This window comes from Periophthalmus magnuspinnatus, chromosome 8, assembly GCF_009829125.3.
Source record: "Periophthalmus magnuspinnatus isolate fPerMag1 chromosome 8, fPerMag1.2.pri, whole genome shotgun sequence".
NCBI lineage: Eukaryota > Metazoa > Chordata > Actinopteri > Gobiiformes > Gobiidae > Periophthalmus > Periophthalmus magnuspinnatus.
In genome coordinates, this window is record NC_047133.1 from 6,156,071 (window position 1) to 6,181,334 (window position 25,264).

Genomic DNA, 25,264 nt, shown 5'->3' on the forward strand with positions numbered 1-25,264 from the left:
CTCAGCTTCAGTTCATTTAACGGGATTATGTTGAATTCTAAAACTATTCTTTATCTTATTTTTGGTATTTCGCAAAAATATAAAATACAAAACCTCTTTTTCTGACTTTTGAAAAACATGTTTTGTTTTTGCTATAATTTAATAAGCTACATTAAAAACATTATATTGAATTTTAAAACAATGGCTTCTCCTTCTTAATAATTTAAAATAATAACTGACGTTTATTTTTACACTGAAGTGCGGAGCTGCAGTTTGTGTCTGTGTCCACCAGAGAGCGCCCTGCTGCTGTGAACGAGCCTGACGGGTGCGCCCACAGGAGGACACGGGAGCGCGCACTGCACCAGGACCTGAGGAAGAGGAGTAAAACGGAGAGAGGAGGAGGGGAGAGTAAGTGGAGGAGAAGGATGAGGAGGAAGAGGGGAGAGAGAGGAGAAGAGGAAAGAGAGGAGGAAGAGAAGAGAAAGGATGAGAGAGAAAGGGAGGACGGGAGAGGAGATAGATGAAGAGAGGAGATAGAGAGAGGAGGAGGAGGAGGAGAGAGCGAGATAGAGAGAGGGAGAGATGAGAGAGGAGGAGAGAAAACGTAAAGGGGAAGAGGAGAAAGGAGGAAGAGGAGGAAGGGAGATGACAAGGAGAAAAGAGAGAAAGAGGAGGATGAGGGAGAGGAGAAAGAGAATTCAGGGAGATGGGGAGGAGAAAAGAGAGAAAGAGGAGGATGAGGGAGAGGAGAGGAGAAAGAGGAAGAAGGGAGATGGGGAGGAGGAGGGGACCCAAAATGAGCTTCAGATTCTGGTTTGAGGCTTAAGAGGATTCAGGGAAGAGGAAATTAAACTGGACCAAAACTTGTGAATGTGGAGCCTGAAGCGGCGAACGGATTGACTCAGACTCTAGAACGTGATGGTGTCATTCTCCACTTTTATTTACTTTACACTTTACACTTTAATGTGAAATCTCCAAAAGGTGAATTCACACATGTTGAACCTGATCATTTCTATGAGAGAAATGATCAGGTTCATGACTCGACCTGAGACCTCAGTGGAGACCTCACTGGAGACCTCACTGTGTCACAAGAACAACAAGACAAACATCCACTGGAATAGACCTGCATGTTGGACATTCTCCATTGAGATACGTTTAATACCATACTGTGGAATATTGTAGCCAAAGGAGCAACATTTCCATGGAAACAACCAGGAGGCCAAATATGAGTTAAGTCTCTGGAGATGCGAGCCCACTCAAAGACACATGGTTTTCAGTGCAATAACAACACTATGTGTGTGTGTTTGTGTATTTATTTCTACATAGGGTGTATTTTTATATATAATATCAGATCAGAGCAGCAGAGCAGATAAATATAATTACTGCCTTATTTTCATGAGTCTGAAACCTGACTCCTGTTAAAACACAGACGTACCTCACTCCAAAGCTTAAAATGCTCTGTTCCACCATGTGATGTCATGTAGTGGTGGATTTAGCTGTTTTAGCCTCATTTGAACTGCTTTACGCTAGTTGTCTGTATTTTTGTTTTACCTTTTGTCGCTATACCTGCGGGTGCACTGAGGAGTGAAGCAGTAAATGAAGTTAAAACAATAGCTGTAACTTCAGTGTTGAGCAGTTCCAGGGATGAAATCTTCCAAGTGATTCTAGTGAAGGTGTATACAGTTTAAAAACATGGTGGAGCACTCAGAACTCAGCCTAAATATGTATGTGTGTTAAACATGTGTGAATGAAACAAAACACAACTGCAGCTTTGTTTGTGTTGAGAGAACATTGCAACAGATCAGAGAAAATTGTCATATGGGCCTTTAAAAGATTTGAAACGGCTCAAATCTCTTTAAAGTCTCTTTGTTTGTGTTGAACTGAAACACAGAGGTTCATTTCGGCAAAATAAATAGCGTCTATGAGCTAACACAGCGCTCTCTGCTCATTACGCATCAAAAATACACAAACATAAATAAAGAAAACAAACTGCGCATGTTTCTTTAAGGGCCATGACGTCAGTGACAACAGCGCAGCGCGTGGAGGCCTTGAGCTGCGCCTCGTGCCACTCCCCCCAAAAAACCTCGCGCACTACACGCTCAGTTACGGTAATCCACGCGCACCATGGATCTAAGCGGGCCAATCCGGACCAAGGCCGGGAGGGAGGGTCTGAACTAAAACAGACTAAACGAGGACTAAAAGCTAAACGCTAAAAAAAAAAAAAAAAAAAGACTAAAACTGGGGCTAAATTAGGACTAAACCAGAACTAAAACCGGGGCTAAAATAGGACTAAACCAGAACTAAAACTGGGGCTAAAATAGGACTAAACCAGAACTAAAACTGGGGCTAAAATAGGACAAACCAGGTTTAAACCAGGACTATTATTATTCACTCTTTAACTTTCATTTTGCTCTGTACATTCAAAACAAATTCCTGTTTGTGAATTTTGGTCTAGTCCTGGTTGGGGTTAGTCCCACTGTAGCCCCAGTTTAGTCCCACTTTAGCCCCAGTTTAGTCCCACTTTAGCCCCAGTTTAGTCCAAGTTTAGTCCCACTTTAGCCTCACTTTAGTCTCACTTTAGCTTCACTTTAGCCTCATTTTAGTCCCACTTTAGCCTAACCTTAGCCTCACTTTAGTCTCATTTTAGCCTCACTTTAGTCCCACTTTAGCCTCACTTTAGTCCCACTTTAGTCTCACTTTAGCCTCACTTTAGTCTCACTTTAGCCTCACTTTAGTCCCACTTTAGCCTCACTTTAGTCCCACTTTAGCCTCACTTTAGCATCACTTTAGTCCCACTTTAGCCTCACTTTAGTCCCACTTTAGCCTCACTTTAGTCCCAGTTTAGTTCCACTTTAATTCCACTTTAGTTCCTTTTTAGTCCCACATGTGTGAACTCAACCTAAATGGAAACTAAAACAAGACCAAAGCAGGACTACATCAGAGAATAAACCAGGACTATAAGTGAACTTAAACATAACTAAAAATGGACTAAATCAGGACTAAATTAATGACTTCACTGGACCAGGGTCTAGACCAGGTCCAAACCTGCTCCAAACCCCGCTCCATAGTCCTATAGGGACTTTAATGTAAATATGTGACTGAACAGAAAGAGACTGAGCCCAAAACAAACACAGTTATATAAGAGGGACTCTATGAGGAATACGCCTGGAAGTGTACTACGGATACTGCACAGGGCCAAAAATATACTGATATTACTACTACTACAACTGATACTACAACTACTACTCTTACTACTACTATTAGTAGTAGTACTACTACTAACAGTATTCTTGGTTTAGTCCAGGTTTAATCCTGGTTTAGGCCTGCTTTAGTCCTGGTTTCACCACAAATTAAACCAGGACTAAACTGGACTAAACCAGGTCTAAATCTGGTCTAAACATCGTCCAAACCAGGACCATAGGTGAGGGTAGAGCTGTGTCTTTGGACTCAGCTGCTTCTTCACATCAGTCTGATACAGCAAACTCATCACTGCAAACACTGATCCAACTGTCAGTCTTACTCCATCCTCCCCTCACTCGAGAACAAGACAAGAGACGCTTCAACTTCTCCACTTGAGGCTGGGACTTTCCACCAAGAGGTGGCGAGGGCGCCACCTTTTTCCGGTCGAGAACCATGGCCTCGGATTTGGAGGAGCTGCTTCTCATCCCAGCCGCTTCAGTCGGCTCAGAGCGCCCCAGTGCATGCTGGTCCTGGTTCTATGAAGCATCAAGATGACATCATCTGCAAACAGCAGAGCCTGTGGTCACCGAACCAGACCCCCTCCGGCCCCTGACTGCACCTAAAACTTCTGTCCATAAAAACAATGAACTGAACCAGTGCCAAAGGGCAGAGTCCATGGTGCTCTGAACATGTCTGACTTACTGCAGACAACACAGCTGCTGCTTGGGTCCTATAGGGACTCATCAGCCCTTAAGGGCCCCGAACCCCACGCTCCTAGAGCGCCCCCTACGGAACACCAGGAGGGGCACAGTCGAATGCCTTCTCCAGATCCACAAAGCACATGTAGACTGTGCAAACTCACATGAACCCTCAAGCACCCCATGGAAAGTGTAGAGCTGGTCCAGTGTTGCTCAACCAGGACAAAAACCACACTGCTCCTCCTGAATCTGAGGTTAGACTATGAATCGGATTCTCCTGGAGTATCTCTGGTCCCCCATCTTAAACAGAGGGACCACCACCCAGGTCACCACCAGCCCACGCCATGTTACAGAGATGTGCCAAGGCCCACAACATCCAGAGACTTCAGATATTCAGGACAGATCTCATCCCCTGGAGCCTGGAGGAGCTTTAAGCACCTCAGTGACAAGTCCACCTCCTCTGAAGACGTGACCGTGGGATTGAAGAGATCCTCAAAGTATTCCTTCCACCGTCCCACATCCCTGGTGGAGGTCAAAGCTCTCCACCCTCACTGTAAACAGAGCTGTGGAGAGCGTGTGGTGAAAGAGAAACTTTAGTATTTTCATGAAGCAGCAGTTTCTGTGCTGACTCAGTATTTCAGACCCTTCAGACTTGACCACAAACACTGAGGCCACATTTGGACTGGTTTAGTCCTGGTTTAGTCCTGGTTTAGTCCTGGTTTAGTCCTGGTTCAGATGTGGTTTAGTCCCAGTTTAATCCTGGTGAGTTTAATATGGAGCTGACATAATCTTCAAGGTTTTTCAAACAAATAACAAGAGAAAAACAGAAGAAATACGACCAGGATTAAACCTGGGACTAAACAAGGACTAAACCAGGATTGAACCAGGACTAAACCTGGGAGTAAAACTGGGACTAAACCTGGACTAAATCAGGAATGAGCCAGGACTAAAACATGACTAAACCAGGACTAAATAAGGAGTAAACCTGAAACTAAAACCAGGACTAAACCTGGGACTAAACCTGGGATAAAACCAGGACTAAACCAGGACTAAACCTGGGACTAAACCTGGGACTTAACCAGGACTAAACCAGGACTAAAACAGAATTGAACCAGGGCTAAACCAGGGTTAAACCTGGGACTAAACCAGGACTAAACCAGGACTAAAACAGGATTGAACCAGGACTAAACCTGAGACTAAACCTGGGACTTAACCAGGACTAAACCAGGACTAAAACAGGACTAAACCAGGACTAAGGCAGGACAACACCGGGTCCAAAGCCTCGTGGGTCCGTCGTGCTGTCTGACTTTTGGGAAAGAAAGCCAAAATGGCGTGGCCTCATTGCCACAACAGATCATCAGACACATGTGGGCGTGAGAGCAGCTGCGCCTCTCCTCCCGACACTACGGTATTGTCCGGAGCGGGCCGCATATCGAACAGCAGCGGGAGAAGAGCAGCCCGAAGGCGGCCACCGCAGCGAGCAGCGCCGGCCTCTTCCGACAGTATACCGCGGGGCTGGGGCTCGCCTCCAGAATGCGAGCGTGACCATGAACGGAGCCGTGTATATCTCGTTTTTCCAGGGGCAGCTCGAGTCGGTGTTGGAGCAGGTGGTGCAGCTCGCCGTTCAGGAAATCAGCAAAACGGTGGGCTCCAGCCTGAACGCCATGCTCCTGGAGACGGCCGTGAAGGAGCAGGAGAACCGCCGGCTCCGGCTGCAGATCCAGGCCGAGACCGAAGACGGGGGCCCGGCCAAGACCAAGTCCGGAGAGGAGAGACAGGAGGGCGGCTGGGCGCAGACACACGGGCCCGGAGGACAAAGCTCCGAACGCGGCCTCCTCAGCGACACACGCCGCCTGGAGCAGCGCGGACGGGTCGTGGGTGAGTCTGTTATTAATGTGGAGCTATGACAGAAAGGGACAAAACAGAGGAGAAACAGCAATAAACCAAGTCTAAACAAGGACTTAAACTGGTCTAAACCAGGTCTAAACCAGGTCTAAACCAGGACTCAACCAGGACTAATCCAGGGCTAACAGACGGGATCAGTGCCTCTGTTATTACGGAACATTTAAAGTGTAATTACGGGTTTTTAGGCTCTGAACATGGCTCAAAATGGAGAAACTGCGGCGGGAAAAGCCTCGAGTCAGACAAAAGAATCTATGAATAAACCAAAGACCCGCTTATTACAGACATAACAGCTATTAAACATGACTAAACCAGGACTGAACCAGGACTAAACCAGGACTAAATAAGGACTAAACCAGGACTAAATAAGGACTAAACCAGGACTAAATAAGGACTAAACCAGGACTAAACCAGGACTAAACCAGGACTGAACCAGGACTAAACCAGGACTAAACCAGGACTAAACCAGGACTGAACCAGGACTGAACCAGGACTAAACCAGGACTAAATAAGGACTAAACCAGGACTAAATAAGGACTAAACCAGGACTAAATAAGGACTAAACCAGGACTAAACCAGGACTGAACCAGGACTGAACCAGGACTAAACCAGGACTAAACCAGGACTAAACCAGGACTAAACCAGGACTGAACCAGGACTGAACCAGGACTGAACCAGGACTAAACCAGGACTGAACCAGGACTAAACCAGGACTAAACCAGGACTAAACAAGGACTAAACCAGGACTAAACCAGGACTAAATAAGGACCAAACCAGGACTAAACCAGGACTAAACCAGGACTGAACCAGGACTAAACCAGGACTGAACCAGGACTAAACCAGGACTGAACCAGGACTAAACCAGGACTAAACCAGGACTGAACCAGGACTGAACCAGGACTGAACCAGGACTAAACCAGGACTAAACCAGGACTAAACCAGGACTAAATAAGGACTAAACCAGGACTAAATAAGGACCAAACCAGGACTAAACCAGGACTAAACCAGGACTAAACCAGGACTAAATAAGGACTAAATAAGGACTAAACCAGGACTAAACCAGGACTGAACCAGGACTAAACCAGGACTAAATAAGGACTAAACCAGGACTAAATAAGGACTAAATAAGGACTAAACCAGGACTAAACCAGGACTAAATAAGGACTAAACCAGGACTAAATCTGAAACTAAAACTAGGACTAAACCAGGATTAAATAAGGACCAAACCAGGACTAAACCAGGACTAAATAAGGACTAAACCAGGACTAAATAAGGACTAAACCAGGACTAAATCTGAAACTAAAACCAGGACTAAACCTGGGACTAAACCAGGACTAAACCAGGACTAAATCAGGACTAAATAAGGACTAAATCAGGACTAAATAAGGACTAAACCAGGACTAAATAAGGACTAAACCAGGACTAAATAAGGACTAAATCTGAAACTAAAACCAGGACTAAACAAGGACTGAACCAGGTCTGAACCAGGTCTGAACCAGGACTAAACCAGGACTAAACCAGGTCTGAACCAGGACTAAACCAGGACTAAACCAGGACTAAACCAGGACTAAACCAGGACTAAACCAGGTCTAAACCAGGTCTAAACCAGGACTAAACCAGGACTAAACCAGGACTAAACCAAGTCTAAACCAGGACTAAACCAAGTCTAAACCAGGACTAAACCAAGTCTAAACCAGAACTAAACCAGGACTAAACCAGGTCTAAACCAGGACTAAACCAGAACTAAACCAGCTCTGAACCGGGACCAAACCAGGACCAAACCAGGACTAAACCAGGACTAAACCAGGACAGGTTTTAAATAGAACTAAATAGGGACTAAGTCAGCTCTAAATTAAGACCAGGTCTAAACTAGTTCCATTTCCAGGACTAAACCGGTCCAAACTAGGATTGAACCAGGTCCAAACCAGGACAAAATGAGGGACTAGACAATGTTTTAAGTTGTTGTAACTCAGGACTAAGGGCTAAACCAGGACTAAGCCTGGACTAAACCCAGTCTAAACCTGGTCTAGAGCTGTTGTAAGTGCCTGTACATTACACAACTGGTCCTGGTGTTTGGCCTCTTGTTTTAGCGCCACATGTTACATAAGTCTGAGTAACTCTGAGCAGTGTATGGAGGAGCGTGCACGTGTGTCTGAGCGACGTATGGGGGAGCGTGCATGTGTGTCTGCGTGTGTGTGAGCGTGCTTGTGTGTCTGAGCGGTGTATAGAGGACTGTGCACGTGTCTCTGTGTGTCTGAGAGTGTGCACGTGTGTCTAGGCGCTGTGTGGAGGAGCGTGCACATGTCTCTGCCTGAATGTGCACGAGGAGGAAGTGTGCAGCAGAGACAAAGCTGCAGTGACAAAGTTAAAAACTGCAAGGAGAGAAATCCTGGTTTAGTCCTGGTTCAGACCTGGTTCAGGCCTGGTTTAGTCTTAATTTAGTCCTGGTTTAGTCCTGGTTCAGACCTGGTTCAGGCCTGGTTTAGTCTTAATTTAGTCCTGGTTTAGTCCTGGTTCAGACCTGGTTCAGGCCTGGTTTAGCCCTGGTTTAGTCCTTCAGCCGCGCCTCAGGTCAACAGTAACGGCACAAACGCCCCCCTGTGGTTCCAGTTCGGGGCTAGAAACAATCAGATACTGATGTCATTATGAATGAGGAGGCGGGGTCATGGGTGTGTATGTACAGGGAGGGCATCTGACACACAGGGACATTATTTTGCTGTGTCTGTAGTGTATGGACTGCTCAGGCCTAAAGTTGGAGGGAGTTGAACCCCAACTGCCTCCGCCTGTGGCTGACTGATATGACAGAGGTCAGGGGTCAGCATAGGTTGCATTCATGTTCTAGAATATGTCATAGACTCAGATGCTGCGCAGGAGCCTATAGACGTCTATAGGACGCTATAGAACGCCATACAACATTATATGACTGTATGGGAGAGACCTGGTTTAGTCCTGGTTTAGGCCTGGTTTAGGCCTGGTTTAGACCTAGTTTAAACCTGGTTTAGTCCTGGTTTAGACCTGGTTCAGTCCTGGTTCAGTTCTGGTTTAGTCCTGGTTTAGTCCTGGTTTAGACCTGGTTTAGTCCTGGTTCAGTCCTGGTTCAGTCCTGGTTTAGTCCTGGTTTAGTCCTGGTTTAGGCCTGGTTCAGTTCTGGTTCAGTTCTGGTTTAGTCCTGGTTTAGTCCTGGTTTAGTCCTGGTTTAGGCCTGGTTTAGACCTGGTTCAGTCCTGGTTCAGTTCTGGTTTAGTCCTGGTTTAGTCCTGGTTCAGTTCTGGTTTAGTCCTGGTTTAGTCCTGGTTTAGTCCTGGTTCAGTTCTGGTTTAGTCCTGGTTTAGTCCTGGTTTAGTCCTGGTTCAGTTCTGGTTTAGTCCTGGTTTAGTCCTGGTTTAGTCCTGGTTTAGTCCTGGTTTAGTCCTGGTTTAGTCCTGGTTTAGTCCTGGTTTAGTCCTGGTTTAGTCCTGGTTCAGTTCTGGTTTAGTCCTGGTTTAGTCCTGGTTTAGTCCTGGTTTAGTCCTGGTTCAGTTCTGGTTTAGTCCTGCTTTAGTCCTGGTTTAGTCCTGGTCCTGGTTGTTGTTGTTGCATATGCTTTAAGTTGAGTAAATGCTTCAGTTCGTTGGAGCCTTCACAAACCTGTTCTCACAAAGGCTCATCAGAGTCACACCTAAATCAGTCTGATGTCTGACGAAGTTTGAAAAATGAAGTGAAATCATGTGGAAATCTCATAGAAATCTCACAGATCTCAGTCAGATCACGTCACAATCACATCAAACCCAGACGCTTTTACCTCAGGCAAATTCCTCCACAAACATCTGCTCCTCAATGAAATGTTCAAATTAATACTTCTGTCACGTTTGGTTTTTCAAAAGTATCAAAAATCAGATCCTAAAACTGGTAATGAAACTAGATCCTCCAGTATCGATACTTAAAAAGTCCCATTGACAGAAATTAACCTTTCCTGAATACAGTTGAAACCAAAAAATGTACATAAACTAAATAAAATAGCTTTTTTTTCTCACTTTCTGACATGAAATCAGACTAAACTTTTCCTGATTTATGTCAGTTAGGATTACCAAAATTATTTATATTTGTTAAATGCCAGAATAATGAGCGATGGATTTTTTTAGACAATTTTTCCTGACTTCTTCAAAGTCAGAAGTTTACATACATTTCATTAATATTTGGTACTATCGCCTTTAAACTGCAGGACTTGGGTAAAACCTTTTGGATAATGTCCCACAGGCTTCTCAGAATAATTGGCAGGAATTTTGGCCCATTCCTCTCGACTGAACTGGTGTAACTGGGCGAAGTCTGTAGGCCGTCTTGTTCGCACATGCCTTTCAGGTCTGTCCATACATTTTCAATAGGATTGAGATCAGGACTTTGTGATGGCCACTGGAAAAAAAAAGACTTTGTTATCTTTAAGTCACTTTGTCATTTGTCATTTTAGCTGTATGCTTCAGGTCATTGTCCATTTGGAAGTCCCATTTGTGCCCAAGCTTTAACTTCCTGCTGATGTCTTGAGATGTTGCTTCAGTATTTCCACATATTGTTATTTCCTCCTGATGCCAACTATTTTGTGAAGTGCACCAGTCCCTCCTGCAGCAAAATAACCCCACAACATAATGCTGCCACCCCTGTACTTCACAGATGGGATGGTCTTCTCAGATTTGCAAAGTTCCCCCTTTTTCCTTCAAACGTAACGATGCTCATTACTTTAGTTTGGTCAGTCCACAGGACATGTCTCAAAAATGCATTTGCAAACTTGAATCTGGCTTTTTTATGTTTCTTTTGGAGTAATGGCTTCTTCCTGCAGAGTGTCCTTTCAGCTCATGTTGGCACAGTTCTTATTTCACTGTGGATAATGACACACTCTCACCAGCTTCAGCAACATCTTCACAAGGTCTCTTGTTTTTGTTCTTGGGTTGATCTGCACATTTCAGGCCAAAGCTCATCTCTGTGACACAGAATCCGTCTCCTTCCTGAGCTGTGTGATGCTGGACAGTCCCATGGTGTTTATACTTGTGTATAATTGTTTGAACAGATGAACGTGGCACCTTCAGGCATCTGGAAATTGCACCAGGGATGAACCAGACTTGTACAAGTCCACAATTCTCTTCCTGATATTTTGGCTGATTTCTTTTGACTTTCCCATGATGTTACACAAAGAAGCAGAATGTTTCAGGTGAGCTTCAAACACATCCACAGGTGTGTCTCTAATTAACTCAGATATTGTCAGTAAACCTATCAGAAGCTTCCAAAGACATGACATCATTTGTATTTAAACTTCTGTCAAGTCAAGAAATATTGTCAAAAAAAATCCTTCCTTCGTTATTCTGACATTTGGCAAAGATAAATAATTTTTGTGATTCTAATGTGTCTTTTTATGTAGTGTATGTAAACTTTTGGTTTCAACTGTATTTTTAGAATGATCTTGAGCTGTATCAGAACAAGTATAAGACACATAGACTAGTATAAGCCCATGGACCACTATGGAACTTACCTGGACACTGAGGGATCATCATACACTGTTTATATAAATGGACATAGCTAACCTGCTAGCCACCGCGTTACAAACAGGAACTGAGCGTAGGTCGCTTCTGGCTCCATCGACTCTGGCTCTAATTCACTTTACATTGAAAAACTGCATCTCTAGTGTTAGCAACAGGTTTTATTGACAGTATTGCTAAGCGCTCGCTCCCTGCTAAACCAGCTGTGCGGACGGGAAGTGGCGTTACCTTCAACAGCTTCACTCTGGATTGGCTCTTTTGTTGCTATGATACTTGTGGTCGTAATTCCAAATATAGAACTGGGCTCCAAATTTGCCGCTGTAAGTGCTAGCCTCACACACACTTATTCCACTTCTTTATACAGTCTGTGGGGGATAGAGGAGAGAGGGAGATCACTAGATTACTCAAACATGGATGACATCTAAGGGAGGGAACAGCGTTAGAACATGGGACAAAGATACATCCATTTCATAGAATAGCTCCTCTTTAAGTTGATAAAATGCAAAATGATTGTATTTCATTTCTGAACATGTCTGTACAGATCGAAACTACAGGGAGGGCATCTGACACACACAGGGAGGGCATCTGACACACACAGGGAGGGCATCTGACACACACAGGAAGGGCATCTGACACACACAGGAAGGGCATCTGACGCGTTTCCAGATACATTTCACTGTTTGGTGAGAGGAGCGTGTTTTGTGTTGAGTTTTAAAAACATCTAATTGTTTTCAGCAAAACATGAAACTGATCCCGAAAGAGAGGAAGTATGGAAGGAAACGGAGAGAGAGAGAGGAGAGATGCAGGAGGGGGAGAGAGAGAGAAAGTATGGAAGGAAACAGCAAGAGAGGGAGGAGGGGGAGATAGGGAAGAGGAGGGGGAGGGAGATAGAAAGTATGGAAGGAAATGAGAGAGAGAGGACAGAGGGAGGAGAGTGGCGTGAGCGAGGAGAGAGTAGAGCGAGAGAGGGAGTATTGAAGGAAAAAAGGGAAAGGGAGCGAGAGAGGAAGTATTGAAGGAAACAAAAAGAGAGAGGACAGAGGGAGAGGAGGAGAGAAAGAGGGAGGAGGGGGAGAGAGGAAGCATGGAAGGAAACAGAGAGAGAGAGGACAGAGGGAGGAGAGTGGCGTGAGAGAGGAGAGAGTGGAGCGAGAGAGGAAGTATTGAAGGAAAAGGGAGAGGGAGGGAAACAGAGAGAGAGAGGGGGGAGGGGGAGTATGGGGGAGGAGGAGAGAGGGGAGAGGAAGTATAGAAGGAAACAGAAGAGAGAGGGAAGAGGGGGAGAGAAAGGAAATATAGAGAGAAGGGGAGAGAGGGAGGGAGTATAGAAGGAAATTAAAGGAGAGCAGGGAGGGAGAAGGGGAGAGAGAGAGAGGAAGTATGGAAGGAAACGGAGAGAGAGGAGATAGAGAGTGGAGAGAAGAACTATGGAAGGAAAGGTAAAGAGAGGAAAGATGGAGGAAGGGGAGAGAGGGAGAAAGTATGGAAGGAAACAGTGATGGAGAGGAGGAGAGAAAGAGGGAAGAGGGGGAGAGAGAGTGGAAGCATAGAAGGAAACAGAAAACAGGGAGGAGGGGAGAGAGACAGGAAGTATGGAGAGAAACGGAGGGAGAGGGAGGAAATATTGAAGAGAGAGGAGGGAGAAGGGGGAGAGCGAGGAAGTATAGAAGGAAACGGAGTGAGAGGGGAGATTGGGAGAGGGAAGAGAGAGTGGAGAGAGGAAGTATAGAAGGAAAAGGAGAGAGAGGAGAGGGAGGACGGGGAGAGAGAGGAAGCATAACAGGAAACAGAGAGGAGAAAGGGAGGAAGCATGGAAAGAAATGAAAAGAGAGAAGATAGAGGGAGAGGGGGAGAGAAAGATTCCTGGTTTATACCTGGTTTACTCTTGGTCCAGCCCTGGGGCTCGTTCTTGTCATTGAAGTGAAATAATCATTTGTATTTTTAGATCCACCTGAAATCTGCGGTTTGAAAAACCTGTCGAACCAGGACTAAACCAGGACTAAACCAGGACTAAACCAGGACTAAACCAGGACTAAACCAGGACTAAACCAGGTCTAAACCAGGACTAAACCAGGACTAAACCAGGTCAAAACCAGGACCACACCAAGACTAAACCAGGACTAAACCAGGAATAAACCAGGTCTAAACCAGGACTAAACCAGGACTAAACCAGGACTAAACCAGGGCTAAACCAGGACTAAACCAGGTCTAAACCAGGACTAAATCAGGACTAAACCAGGACTAAACCAGGACTCTCTGGTGGGGCCTCTGTTGTGGAACTTTTCAGGGTTAATCCTGTGTTTTTGGGTCAGTTTAAAAAACAAACGACGTTAATGTTACATGACTCTGCTAACGCGTCCAGGTTAAAGGTCACAGCGCCGAGACAAGGGGTGTGTGTGGGGGGTGGGGGTGGGGGGGCGGTTGACCTGGTTTCAGCTTATGTGGCTAACAGGATTAAGTCACAGACGTGGCATGATCCAATGAGGAGGACCCATTATTCCCATTTCAGTATGTTTTAGGGAGACTACATTTCCACAACATTTATAAACAGTTTAGAATTTAAGCCTCACATTTTTTGATTTACTTTGATGTTTTTGTTGTCATAGTAACACCACAGTAAACACATGGAAAGACCTGGTCCCATCCCATTATTGCTCTAATCAGTAATGTTTGTTCAGTGTAAAGTGTCGCACGCCCACAGAGGCCCACAGACACCGGCCCACAGACACCGGCCCACAGACACCGGCCCACAGACACCGGCCCACAGGCACCGGCCCACAGGCACCGGCCCACAGACACCGGCCCACAGGCACCGGCCCACAGACACCGGCCCACAGACACCGGCCCACAGACACCGGCCCACAGACACCGGCCCACAGGCACCGGCCCACAGGCACCGGCCCACAGGCACCGGCCCACAGGCACCGGCCCACAGACACCGGCCCACAGACACCGGCCCACAGATGCCCACAGAGGCCCTACTTGGTTTAGGCCTGGTTTAGTCCATGTTCAGTCCTGGTTTAGACCTGGCTTAGACCTGGTTTAGACCTGGCTTAGACCTGATTTAGCCCTGGTTTCCTCCTGGTTCAATCATATCAGTATTTCTTTGTTCTTCAGTTTTTCATCATTCCGTCTGCATAGACTAAACTCTGATGAAAACATTTTTAGTCAAAATAAAACCTGTTTTTACAAATCTTTTAAAATAAAATAAATTACTATTTTGTTCACTTGTTTGTTTTAATCAACAATCACAACACCCTCTCTTTTTCACTTTCACTGTCTCTCTCCTTCCCCACCACTCTTTCCCGTTTGTCTTCCCTCAAGCTCTTTCCCTGTCTATCCTCCTCCACCCGCCAATCACTCGCTCTCTCATTCTTCTCCACCATTTCTCTCTTCTCATCCATCGTCTTCCCTCTTCACTTTCTCTCTGTTCCCTCCTCTCTCCTCCCTCTCTCCCGTGTGTCTGCCTCTTCTCTTCCTCCTCCCTCTCTCTCCTTTCATCTCTTTTTCTGTCTTTCCTCTGCCTCTCATCCTTCTCTCCTCTCTGTTGCAGCATCTGTCTATTTTGTCTCTTACATAACTCTCGTCTCTCAAACTGGGTCATTCCTGGGTGAAACAGCTGATCACATGACCCCCGCGCCCTCGTTTGATTGGCCGACAGATGGGTATACGGCGCCTCTTTGTTATTCACTTATTTCTGCTTTTTTACCTCTCTTTGAAAATCCGGCCAGTCAGCTGCTGTCGCCGGGCGGAACAAAGTCTCATTAAATATTTCATTGGGTTTGTTTGGGTCAAGGCAAAGTATTATGGGAAATATGAATATGACTGTACCATATATAAAATATATATTAAACCAGGACTGAACCAGGACTGAACCAGGACTGAACCAGGACTGAACCAGGACTAAACCAGGACTAAACCAGGTCTAAACCAGGTCTAAACCAGGTCTAAACCAGGTCTAAACCAGGTCTAAACCAGGTCTAAACCAGGTCTCCTCCTCTCCTCATTCATGTTCTCGTCTTCTCTTTGTCTCCAGATCAGTTAAAGTTGGTGATGCAGAGGGGTCTCTCCTCTCCTCCTCTCTCCTCCTCTCTCCTCCTCTCTCATCATTCATGTTCTTGTTTCCTTTTCTCCTGATCAGTTAAAGTTGGTGATGCAGAGGGTTCTCTTTTCTCCTCTCCCCTCATCCTCCTCCTCTCCTCTGTCCTCCTCTTTCCTCTCTCCTCCTCTCTCCTCTCTCCTCACTCTTGTTCTCATCTTCTCCTTGTCTCCAGATCAGTTGAAGTCGGTGATGCAGAGGGTTCTCTCTCCTCTCTCGTCTCTCCTCTCCTCCTCTCTCCTCACTCATGTTCTCGTCTTCTCCTTGTCTCCAGATCAGTTGAAGTCGGTGATGCAGAGGGTTCTCTCTCCTCTCTCCTCTCTCGTCTCTCCTCTCCTCCTCTCTCCTCACTCAGGTGATGCAGAGGGTTCTCTCTCCTCTCTCGTCTCTCCTCTCCTCCTCTCTCCTCACTCATGTTCTCGTCTTCTCCTTGTCTCCAGATCAGTTGAAGTCGGTGATGCAGAGGGTTCTCTCTCCTCTCTCCTCTCTCGTCTCTCCTCTCCTCCTCTCTCCTCACTCATGTTCTCGTCTTCTCCTTGTCTCCAGATCAGTTGAAGTCGGTGATGCAGAGGGTTCTCTCTCCTCTCTCGTGTCTCCTCTCCTCCTCTCTCCTCACTCATGTTCTCGTCTTCTCCTTGTCTCCAGATCAGTTGAAGTCGGTGATGCAGAGGGTTCTGGACTTTGCTGTGGCAGAGCTCACTAAGATCGTGGAGGCCTCGTTCGATGACCTTCTGTTGGAGATCACCAAGATGGAGAGGGAGCAGCAGAGTCTGGAGGAGCGTCTGGGGCTGGAGAGGTGCGTCGCTGCGGAAACCTTTGTGTTCACGCTCCCGGAACTTTGGTTTAAAGCGGATCTATTGATACTGTGCAGCTTATGTCATCAACATTCCCTGGGGGGGGTGATGCTAACTGAATGCACTGCTCTGTGTGAAGTTTTGTTAGACGTTAATCTGAGTTTAGTTTTAACACAATCTGACCATAAAGAACTGACTTATCTGAACTACAACAGATGAGCTGATTTGTGCTGTTAAACAAGTCCCTCCCAAATAACATTACAGTCAAAAGCTAGCTAGCATTAGCCAACAGTTTTTCAGTTAGCCATTCTCATCTTTTTGTTGAAAATCAAACTCCTCAAATGTCACTTTTGTATTTTTTCAAGAGTTTTCGGATCATCTTAAAACTTTTATTTGCAGCGTGTGTACATCGTTTCTCCATGGTAACTGCTCAACATTCAACCATAGACATACATGTAGAACACGACCAGCGTAATGTCACTGCAGAGTCTCTATTCTGCTAACTTTTCTTTTCAAATGTTTAACCATGTTCTAGTTGTTTCTTCTCATTGAGCCTCTGAAGTTGTATTTGGAGTGATTCATATTTGAGTAATCTTTAAGCGACTATTTTCAAGACGCCATTTTGTTGATCTATTCCCGTTTTCACCTCCACCGGTGCACGCCACTGTGACATACGCACTTTCTTCTTCAGTTTTATTTTCTTAATCGGTGATACTCATAGGATTTCGCAGCGTCGCATAGTCATTTTGGTACAAATGAAAAAAAAAAAGGGCTGCTCGCTAGTGTGATGTGCAGCTGTCCATAGGGAGCGCTGACAGTATGTGGCGCTTTGTTGTGATGACGTTTACGACGACGTCATCTACCATTGGGCACCACAGTTTTCTACATTTTTCTACATTTACACAAGCACAATAGGGCTGTGTGTTTGGTCTGACTCTGACTGTGTCCTCAGGTCGATGGAGCGCTCAGGAGCCAGAGACAGGACAGGCTCCAAACGAGGGAGGAGAGGATCTGAAAACGATTCTGTGTCACCGAGCGGGAGTGAAGACAACAGAGAGGAGGGAGGAGAGAAGGAGAACAGCCAAGGTAAGAGAGAGGAGGGAGGAGAGAAGAAAAGCTAAGGTGAGAGAGGAGGGAGGAGAAAAGTTTAGTCTGACACCGGTTCAGGCAGATCAGCCTCATCTCACTCATGTTGAGCATTTGATTTTCAGACACAAAGAACTGCATCACTCACAAGTTATTTACTCTCTACTACACAAGTAAACGCTCGGTTAGGTTTCACTTTCACTTTCCCATAACAGAGGACAATAAAGAGGGAGAGAGGGAAGTAGGACTACGGCCAGGGCATCAGGTTTAACCCCTCTGGTGGCAGGGCATCAGGTTTAGCACTCTCCTCTTCTGGCAGGGCATCAGGTTTAGCCCTCTCCTCTTACGACAGGGCATCAGGTTTAACCCTCTTCTGGCAGGGCATCAGGTTTAATCCTCTGGTTGCAGGAGAGCCTCGGCCCTCAGACTTGGGCCCGTCTCAGGACTGGGTTCCCATCCTCGACAAAGTGTTTGGGCAGAGATGGTGCGGCGACGCCTGGAGCGCCGACCAGCTGGACGGAGGAGTATCCACGGAGACAGGAGAAAGTGGGCGTAGCTCTGCTGTGGCCCCACCCCTCAGGTAAATCACATCATCTGAGTCTAAGTCTCCAGTTTAAAGGCCAATATGACACTATTCTCTGATCTATGTTCTAATGCTGTTTGGAGTTGTGTTTTGTTTCATTCACACATGTTTAACACACACCCTGCATATTTAGGCTGAGGTCTTCTCTCAAACAGAAATGTCACTTGATCATCACAAGGTGGAACAGCATTTTGAGTTTTGGAGATTTAGACAGACTAATAAGGGGTTACTTAAACATGTGTGAATGAAACAAAACACAACTCCAGGTATGTTTTTGGAGAGGTAACAGAATTATAACATGGTTTAAAGCTCAGAAGAGTCAGTTTGTGTGAAATAAGGTGATGAGCGTTCGCTGTGTGTCCTGGTGTGTGGTTTAACTGAGGCTGTGTGTGTTTGCTGTTGTAAATGCCTTATTCCGCCCTCAGCCTGGAGCCTCGCCCCTCTTCGCCACAGCAGGACCCAAGATGGACGCCACTCGAGGACATGGAGGTGTTCTCCCCCGACGAGGACGAGGATGCTTCCGCCACCGTGGCATCCGCATCAGCACCGCCCACTGCCACGACGACAGCAGTATTAGGCCCCGCCCCCAGTCCCAAAGGTACTACTGCCCCTGTGTCCTCAGACAAGACACTTCAGCTTCACAGCCAGAGGGTCCCGGGTTTGATTCCCGGGTGGGGTATTTCGGTTTGGAGTTTGCATTTTGATTTGAAAACAGTTCATGCAGACTTTGTATTTTACTATTGTCATCCTCTTCCTCTTGAGAGTTCATACTTCACTGTGATTGTCACTCAGAGCCTGACAGAAGCTGAACAATTGGAGAAGTGTCTGTGTTTGAGTATAGGGCTCTAAAATAGTGAATCATGATTTGCCCTGCCCTCATTAACCCTTTAAGGACTGAGCACTATAGCATTATAGACCATTATAGCTCGCCTAGACTTTTATTCTTTTTTAAGCCATAAAAATCATGTTAAAGGAAGTATCAGAATGTACTGCATTTTTTCACACAGCTACCTCTATTTTACATATCCATCTGTATTTTTTCTTTGACGCATCGAATAACTGACTGGGAAAATCCCCGTGACACCTGCACTCTGATTTGTCATCTTTGAGGGACAACTTAAGCAGATTACTGTAATGACAGAAACATATTTAAAGAGCCTCATGCCTCTGCTTTGAGACGCCGTTTGAATTTACGTGAAGCACAATTGGTTGTGGAGTTACGGTAATGGAAAGTCTGCAACCGCGCTCTATCGTAGACGATAGCATCCGACAGTATAGGGTTAGACCCCTCCTCTGTGTGTATATGTGTGTGACTGTGGTCAGAGGCTGATGGAGCAGAATCGCAATGTTCATCTGTCCCTGGGCAGCTGTGGCTACACAATAGTCTCACCTCACTCTGCAAAGCTCTCACTGTCCTCTCTTTCTCTCTTCCTCTCTTTTCTCTTTCTCTCTCTCTTCTCATCATTTCTCCCTCCTTCCCTCACCTTTTCTCCTTTCTCATCCTCTCTCACAATCTGTCTCTCACTTTCTCCTTCACTTTCGCTCTCTCTCTCACCATCTGTCGCTCACTTTTTCCTTCACTCCCCTTGTCTCTCTTTTACACATAATTTGTCTCTCTGTTTCCCCTCTGCTTCCTCTGTCTCGCTCTCTTTCATCCCTCTATTTCTCTCTCTCTTTCTCTCTGTCTTTCATCCCTCTCTGTCTTTCATCCCTCTCTTTCTTTCATCTCTCTCTCTTTCATCCCTCTCTCTCTTTCTCTTCCATGCAGGCCGTCGCTCCTCCGCCTCCATGCTGCACCGTTTGCTCACTCTCCCCTCTCAGCTGCTCGAGGAGGAGGATGCTGACGACAGCGAGATGGAGAGCATCGCCGTCTCCATGGCAACGGAGGCAGCGGCGGGTGCCACGGAAACAGCCCGCGGCCTGGCATCACCTGCGGCAACCAGAGACGAGGAAGACGAGGATGACGAGGAAGAGGAGGAGGAGAGACGCAAGGTATACATAGACACTGCTACTTTAAACCTTCATTTCACTAAATAAAACTGTTGTCTTTTATTTGTGTGAGGTTAATCAGAACTATTCTGTCGTTCAGACAGGTGCAGGTGTGTTCAGACAGGTGCAAGTCGTTCAGACAGGTGCGAGTCGTTCAGACAGGTGCAGGTCATTCAGACAGGTGCAGGCCCTTCTTTACATTACGGTTGCTAGGTAACAGTTATGGAGTTACCTTTAGGTGTGTCACATCTGCTGCTGTGTCCATACAGGAAGTAACATTATAAAATTCACCAAAATGAGAAAACTAAGGAATTAGCCTAGATTTTACAAAATATTAAGTGTAAATATGATTTGAATGTATTCCACATGTGTCTGAGGATTGGGTCGTCAGGATGCTCCCTTCACACCCCTATGGCTCCCTCTGTGCGCCCCAGGAGGGCTGTGGGAAGGATGGAGCCATAGACTGTGTATATATAAATGGACATAGCTAACACATCAGCTGCCACGTTCTAAACAGGAAGTGAGGATGTGTGCAAAGTGGTTCCTTGGAGCGCTGGTTGCAGTTAATTTTCTATGTAAAAACTGTGGCTCCTCTCTGTAACTGCTGCTGTCAGGCTCGTCATTCTGAACTTAAAATGTTGGTTTCAACCTGCTCTACATGATCTCGGGATTTTTATTTCTCTAGTTTGTCTCTAAATCAAGCATTAAAAACAGACCAATCGGGCTCCTTCTTTCCCCGAAGTTGTTCCCACTAGCCTTTGCAACAGGTTTGATTGACAGCAATGCTAACTGTCCACTGCACGTCAAAACAGCCTCGCTCCTGATTGGCTCATTGGTTGCTATGATACTAGCAGTCGCAATTACAAATATGGAACTGGGCTTTAGATTAGCCGCTATAACTGCTAGCGTCGATGTGCTTCATTTAGAACATCTGAACACTGTGGGTGACATCCACTTCCTTAGTCCGTTTCTTTATACAGACAGTGACTTAAACCCTTTCTGTTTTTCCCTCTCTGCCTCTTTTTCTCTCCTCTTTTCTTGACCTAAACCTTTTTATCTCTCCCTGTTTTTCCACAGAAGAAGCGGCGTCGCGTGTGGACCGAGTGTGAGGACTGTGGCCGTAGATTCAGTCGTGTGTCTTTGCTCAAAGCTCATCGTCAGACGCACCTTTCCGAATCCTCTCCTACTCCCAACGACTCTCCTCCGGGCGATTCTCCGGCCGCTTCCCTCCGCTGTGACGACTGCGGAAAACGTTTCTCATCCAACACGAGACTCCAGAGCCACGTGCGGACCAGCCATGCCCACAAACACGCCTGACCATGGCCGTAAACAGACCAGACCACGCCCACAAACAGGCCCGACCGCGCCCACAAACAGACCAGACCACGCCCACAAACAGGCCCGACCACGCCCACCAACACCAACAGGCCATAACACACCCACAGACACACCGGCAATGCTCACAAACAGATCTAAAGACAAGAAAACAGCCTAAAAAATACAATGGGATCCATTACAGCGACAATCACAGGCCTGAAGACAAGGAAATGGGCTAAAACAACTAAATAAGATGTAAAATATGTGAAGAAAATGGCCTGTATTTTAGAAAATGTGCTAAAATATACATTAAAACCCATCCATAGCCACTATAACAGGCCTGAAGACAAGAGAATGGGCTAAAATGTACCATAGTATCCAACCACAGACACAACGCCACAAGACAAGAAAACGGGCTAAAAAAAATACGATACAATACAATGACAAGCCTGAAGACAAAGGAATGGGTTAAAATAATTAAACATACAAAACATGGGGGGAAAAAAGCCTGAAGACTAAAGTCAATGGGATTTTATGGATGAAGGGAATTGAACCAGGTACAGACGGGCCTGAAGACAAGAAATTGGGTAAAGGCCAGATACAAAACAGCTTGAAGATGAGAACCAAAATAAAGATATAAAACATGGGGACAAACAGGCCTGAAGACAAGAAAATAGGCAAAATAACGCACAAGTGTGAAGAAAATAGGCAAAATAATGCACAAGTGTGTGGCAAGACAACAAAATGGGACTAAAAGGCAAAAAGACACTGAAAACAAGGTCTGAAGGGAAAATAGTGGATGAAATATACAACAGAAGATTAAATGGGCCTCAACAGGAAATCTGATTTGAAATGTAAAAAAAACATTGGACCTGAAGACAAGAAAGTGGGCAAAAGGTAAAGACAAAACAGCCTGAAGATGAGAAACAAAATATAGATATAAAACATGAGGGCAAACAGGCCTGAAGACAAGAAAATGGGCAAAACTCTACTGTTAAAGCAGATCAGATGTAACATGGGGATGAATAGACGTCAAAGTGGAATCCATTGGTTAAAACAAGCCTGAAGGGAAAACACAGCGTTAAATCCAGAGGAGGCAGAGTCAGACCAAACCCAGGGAAAAATGGTACAAGCGATAACGACCAGTGAAGGTGAGATACACCCTGAAACAAGAGATAAACATAAAAGAGGAAAATAGGAAATAAAGACTGTGAGGATTCCCTGAACAGGCCTGAAGACCAAACTCACCCCAAAAACCCAAAAATGCACAATCAAGACACATAATTAAAACTCAAAAGAAGAAAAAAATCTGCCAAAAATAAACAGCGAATGTTAAGAATGTTAAAGCTATACTGTAACTTTTCTGTCATGTGCTGCTCGTCTCCATGGAGATGTTGGAATGTTCCACAGTAGAGCATTTATCCATCTTGCATGTATTCAGTTACAGGTGTTTTTATCGCTCAAAATGACCTAGAAAAACATGGATCCTTATTGTGAGCGGACTCGCCTCTCTGCCGACCTGTAACCTGGAGATAGATAAATTTAATGCCATACCGTGAAACATTCTAGTCAAAGCAATAATAACATCTCCATGGAGACAAGCAGGTGGCTGACCTTGTATCAGAAAAGTCCCACAGTGGAGCTTTAAAGCTAAAACAGTCAAATTCTTTTTTACAGTATTTCCTTGTGCCATTATTTTTTGGAAAACAGGGAAAGATTTAAGGAGTTTTAGGGATTTTTTTTATTTTTCAAAATGGTCGAAATTGGACCAAAATTGAGTCCACAACAGAAAAGGGATTTTGCACAAAACGCAAAAATAAAAAAAGCCATAAATAATTTTCAAAGCACCTTTTAAGGGAACGTGAACTTCCCTGAAGATTGTAGAGTTTCTGTAAAAAAAAAAATGTTTTAAAGGGACAGTTCTTCCAAATCAGAGCCACTGGAAAACACCAGGAATCTCGAATGGCCGAAAAGTGGGAAAAATGCTTCAGAATCCATCGTTTTACTGAGGAATGTTTCAATGTTGTGTATTTTTACCAAAGTGCAGATGTGACTGGAGCTGCCAAAACAATCATGTCGAAAATCTCTTCAATTCAATTCAATTTAATTTATTTGTAGTCATTTTCACAGAAGAACAACAAAATTGCATTTGGAGCATCCCATAAAGTGCAAACCCACAAACAATAAATACCCCTTAAACCCAAGTGTAAACTCTTACTCTGTTAAACCGCCCTCCCTCTCTGTAACCCTGCGCTAATGCGAGTTCATGTTCCGCAGTGGTACTTTAACCCTGCTCTAATGCGAGTTAATGTTATGGCGTGGGGCTTTAACCCTGTTCATATCTATAGAATTTAAAATCTACATCTTATCATACAGTTCCTTTAACTGTAACTGGGTAAATGTGATTCACTCCTGCCCCCTACTGGCCAACTTAAAGTAATGTGACTTTAGAACTGGACAAACATCTACATTTTATAATTATTAAAGGTCCTGTATTACACTGTGTCCTGATCTATGTTATAACGTTGTTTCCTCATCACAAACAGACCTGGAGTTGTGTTATTTTAGGTAAAAGGAGCTGGAAAACTACCACTTGTGTTACTCAAACATGTGCGAATGAAACAAAACACAACTCCAGGTCTGTTTTTGAGGAGGAGCATAATAACATGAAGCTCATAGGGGTCAGTTTGTGTGATACGGGACCTTTAAATTTTCTTACCGCTGGATTATTTTTGCCTGATTGTGTCTGCTGCTTTGTGCACAAGGTCGGGGCACAGCGAACTTTAATTAAAATAATCCCGTAAGAAGCATTTTTCTCACTCTTTGGTCCATACTCAACATTTGAACAGCATTTGACCAAAGCAAGACAAAAACATTTAAAGGGCCGTATTACGCTGTTTTTTGATCTATGTTCTAATGTTGTTTCCTCATCACAAACAGACCTGGAGTTGTGTTTTGTTTCATTCACACATGTTTAACACGTAAAGGCCGAGTTCTTCTCTCAAACTGAAAACGCTCTGTTCCACCTTGTGATGTCATCATGTGGTAATACAGGAAGTGCTCCGCTGTGTTTTTAAACTCCACACACCTTCAGTAGAATCATTTGGATGATTTCAGACCGGGACTTGCCGATCTCGACTGAACTAAAGGTAAAAGGAGCTGTTAACATGAAAACGACCACTTCATGACATCACAAGTTGGAACAGAGCATTTTGAGGTTTGTAGATGTTACAGACTAATAATAAAGGGTTACAACAAAACAACTCCAGGTCTGTTTTTGAGGAGCTAACAGCATTAACACGGCTTAAAGCTCACAAGAGTCAGTTTGTGTGATACAGGACCTTTAAACTTAAAACCACGTCATGTTAATACAAGATAAACATTTGAACTTTATATCGAAAATAAGAGAATTGTCAAAATCAAATTGTTCTTCCAAAAATATAAGCCTTAATAATTTACAAAACGTCCAGACAAACCCGCAAAAGATAAAATATCGTGTGTTTAAACCAAACCACAACACGCTTCAGCGACAACATGAAACATAGGACACGTTTATGTTTTTTAGGAATTATAATTTTCTGGACAAAAGATGGACCTTCACGTCTCGTTGTTTTAATCGAAAACGCAAGGAAAGGAAACGAGGATACAAGGAAGGATGTGAGGATAGGAAACAAGGATACAAGGAAGGAACAAAACAAACCTGAGCCTTTTTCAAAATAAACAACTTTTGTGTTTTTGTGGATTTCAAAATAAAAGTCTTTTCTGGAAACGGCATCAAACTGAACACGTTTTGTTCGATTTTTGTGGATTTATTTTGAAACAAGTTTGTAATGGACATTTTTAAACGACTCAATGAAATGATTTTTGTTTTTGAGGTAAAACTGTCAAAGAATCGATGGATTTTTGCCGTTATCAACCGAGTTGTGGACAGGATTTTGTATTTTTTTTTCTGTGAACGTTTAAAACACGACTCATAACGACGGAGCAAGAGGTTCATTGAGTCTGAAGCTGAACTGACGACAAAACAACAAGGAAAAAACATGATTGATGCTGCATATCTCAAAGTTCCACAAACGGAGCCACGAGACGAGTGTCAATCGAAACGAAATTTGATTGAATAAAATATGAATAAA

At 44.8% G+C, this 25,264-nt stretch overlaps 1 protein-coding gene across 1 annotated transcript; it reads left to right on the top strand.

Moving 5' to 3' along the window:
* The first annotated feature begins 1,991 nt into the window (after nt 1-1,991).
* Nucleotides 1,992-22,754, top strand: si:dkeyp-113d7.10 (uncharacterized). Its single transcript, XM_033970874.2, has 9 exons — nt 1,992-2,087; nt 4,167-4,410; nt 5,211-5,735; nt 16,008-16,158; nt 17,109-17,242; nt 17,651-17,822; nt 18,251-18,423; nt 19,594-19,817; nt 20,892-22,754. Exons 1-9 carry the CDS (start codon nt 1,992-1,994, stop codon nt 21,129-21,131), a joined length of 1,959 nt encoding a protein of 652 aa, XP_033826765.1. The 3' UTR covers nt 21,132-22,754.
* Nucleotides 22,755-25,264: the final 2,510 nt, after the last annotated feature.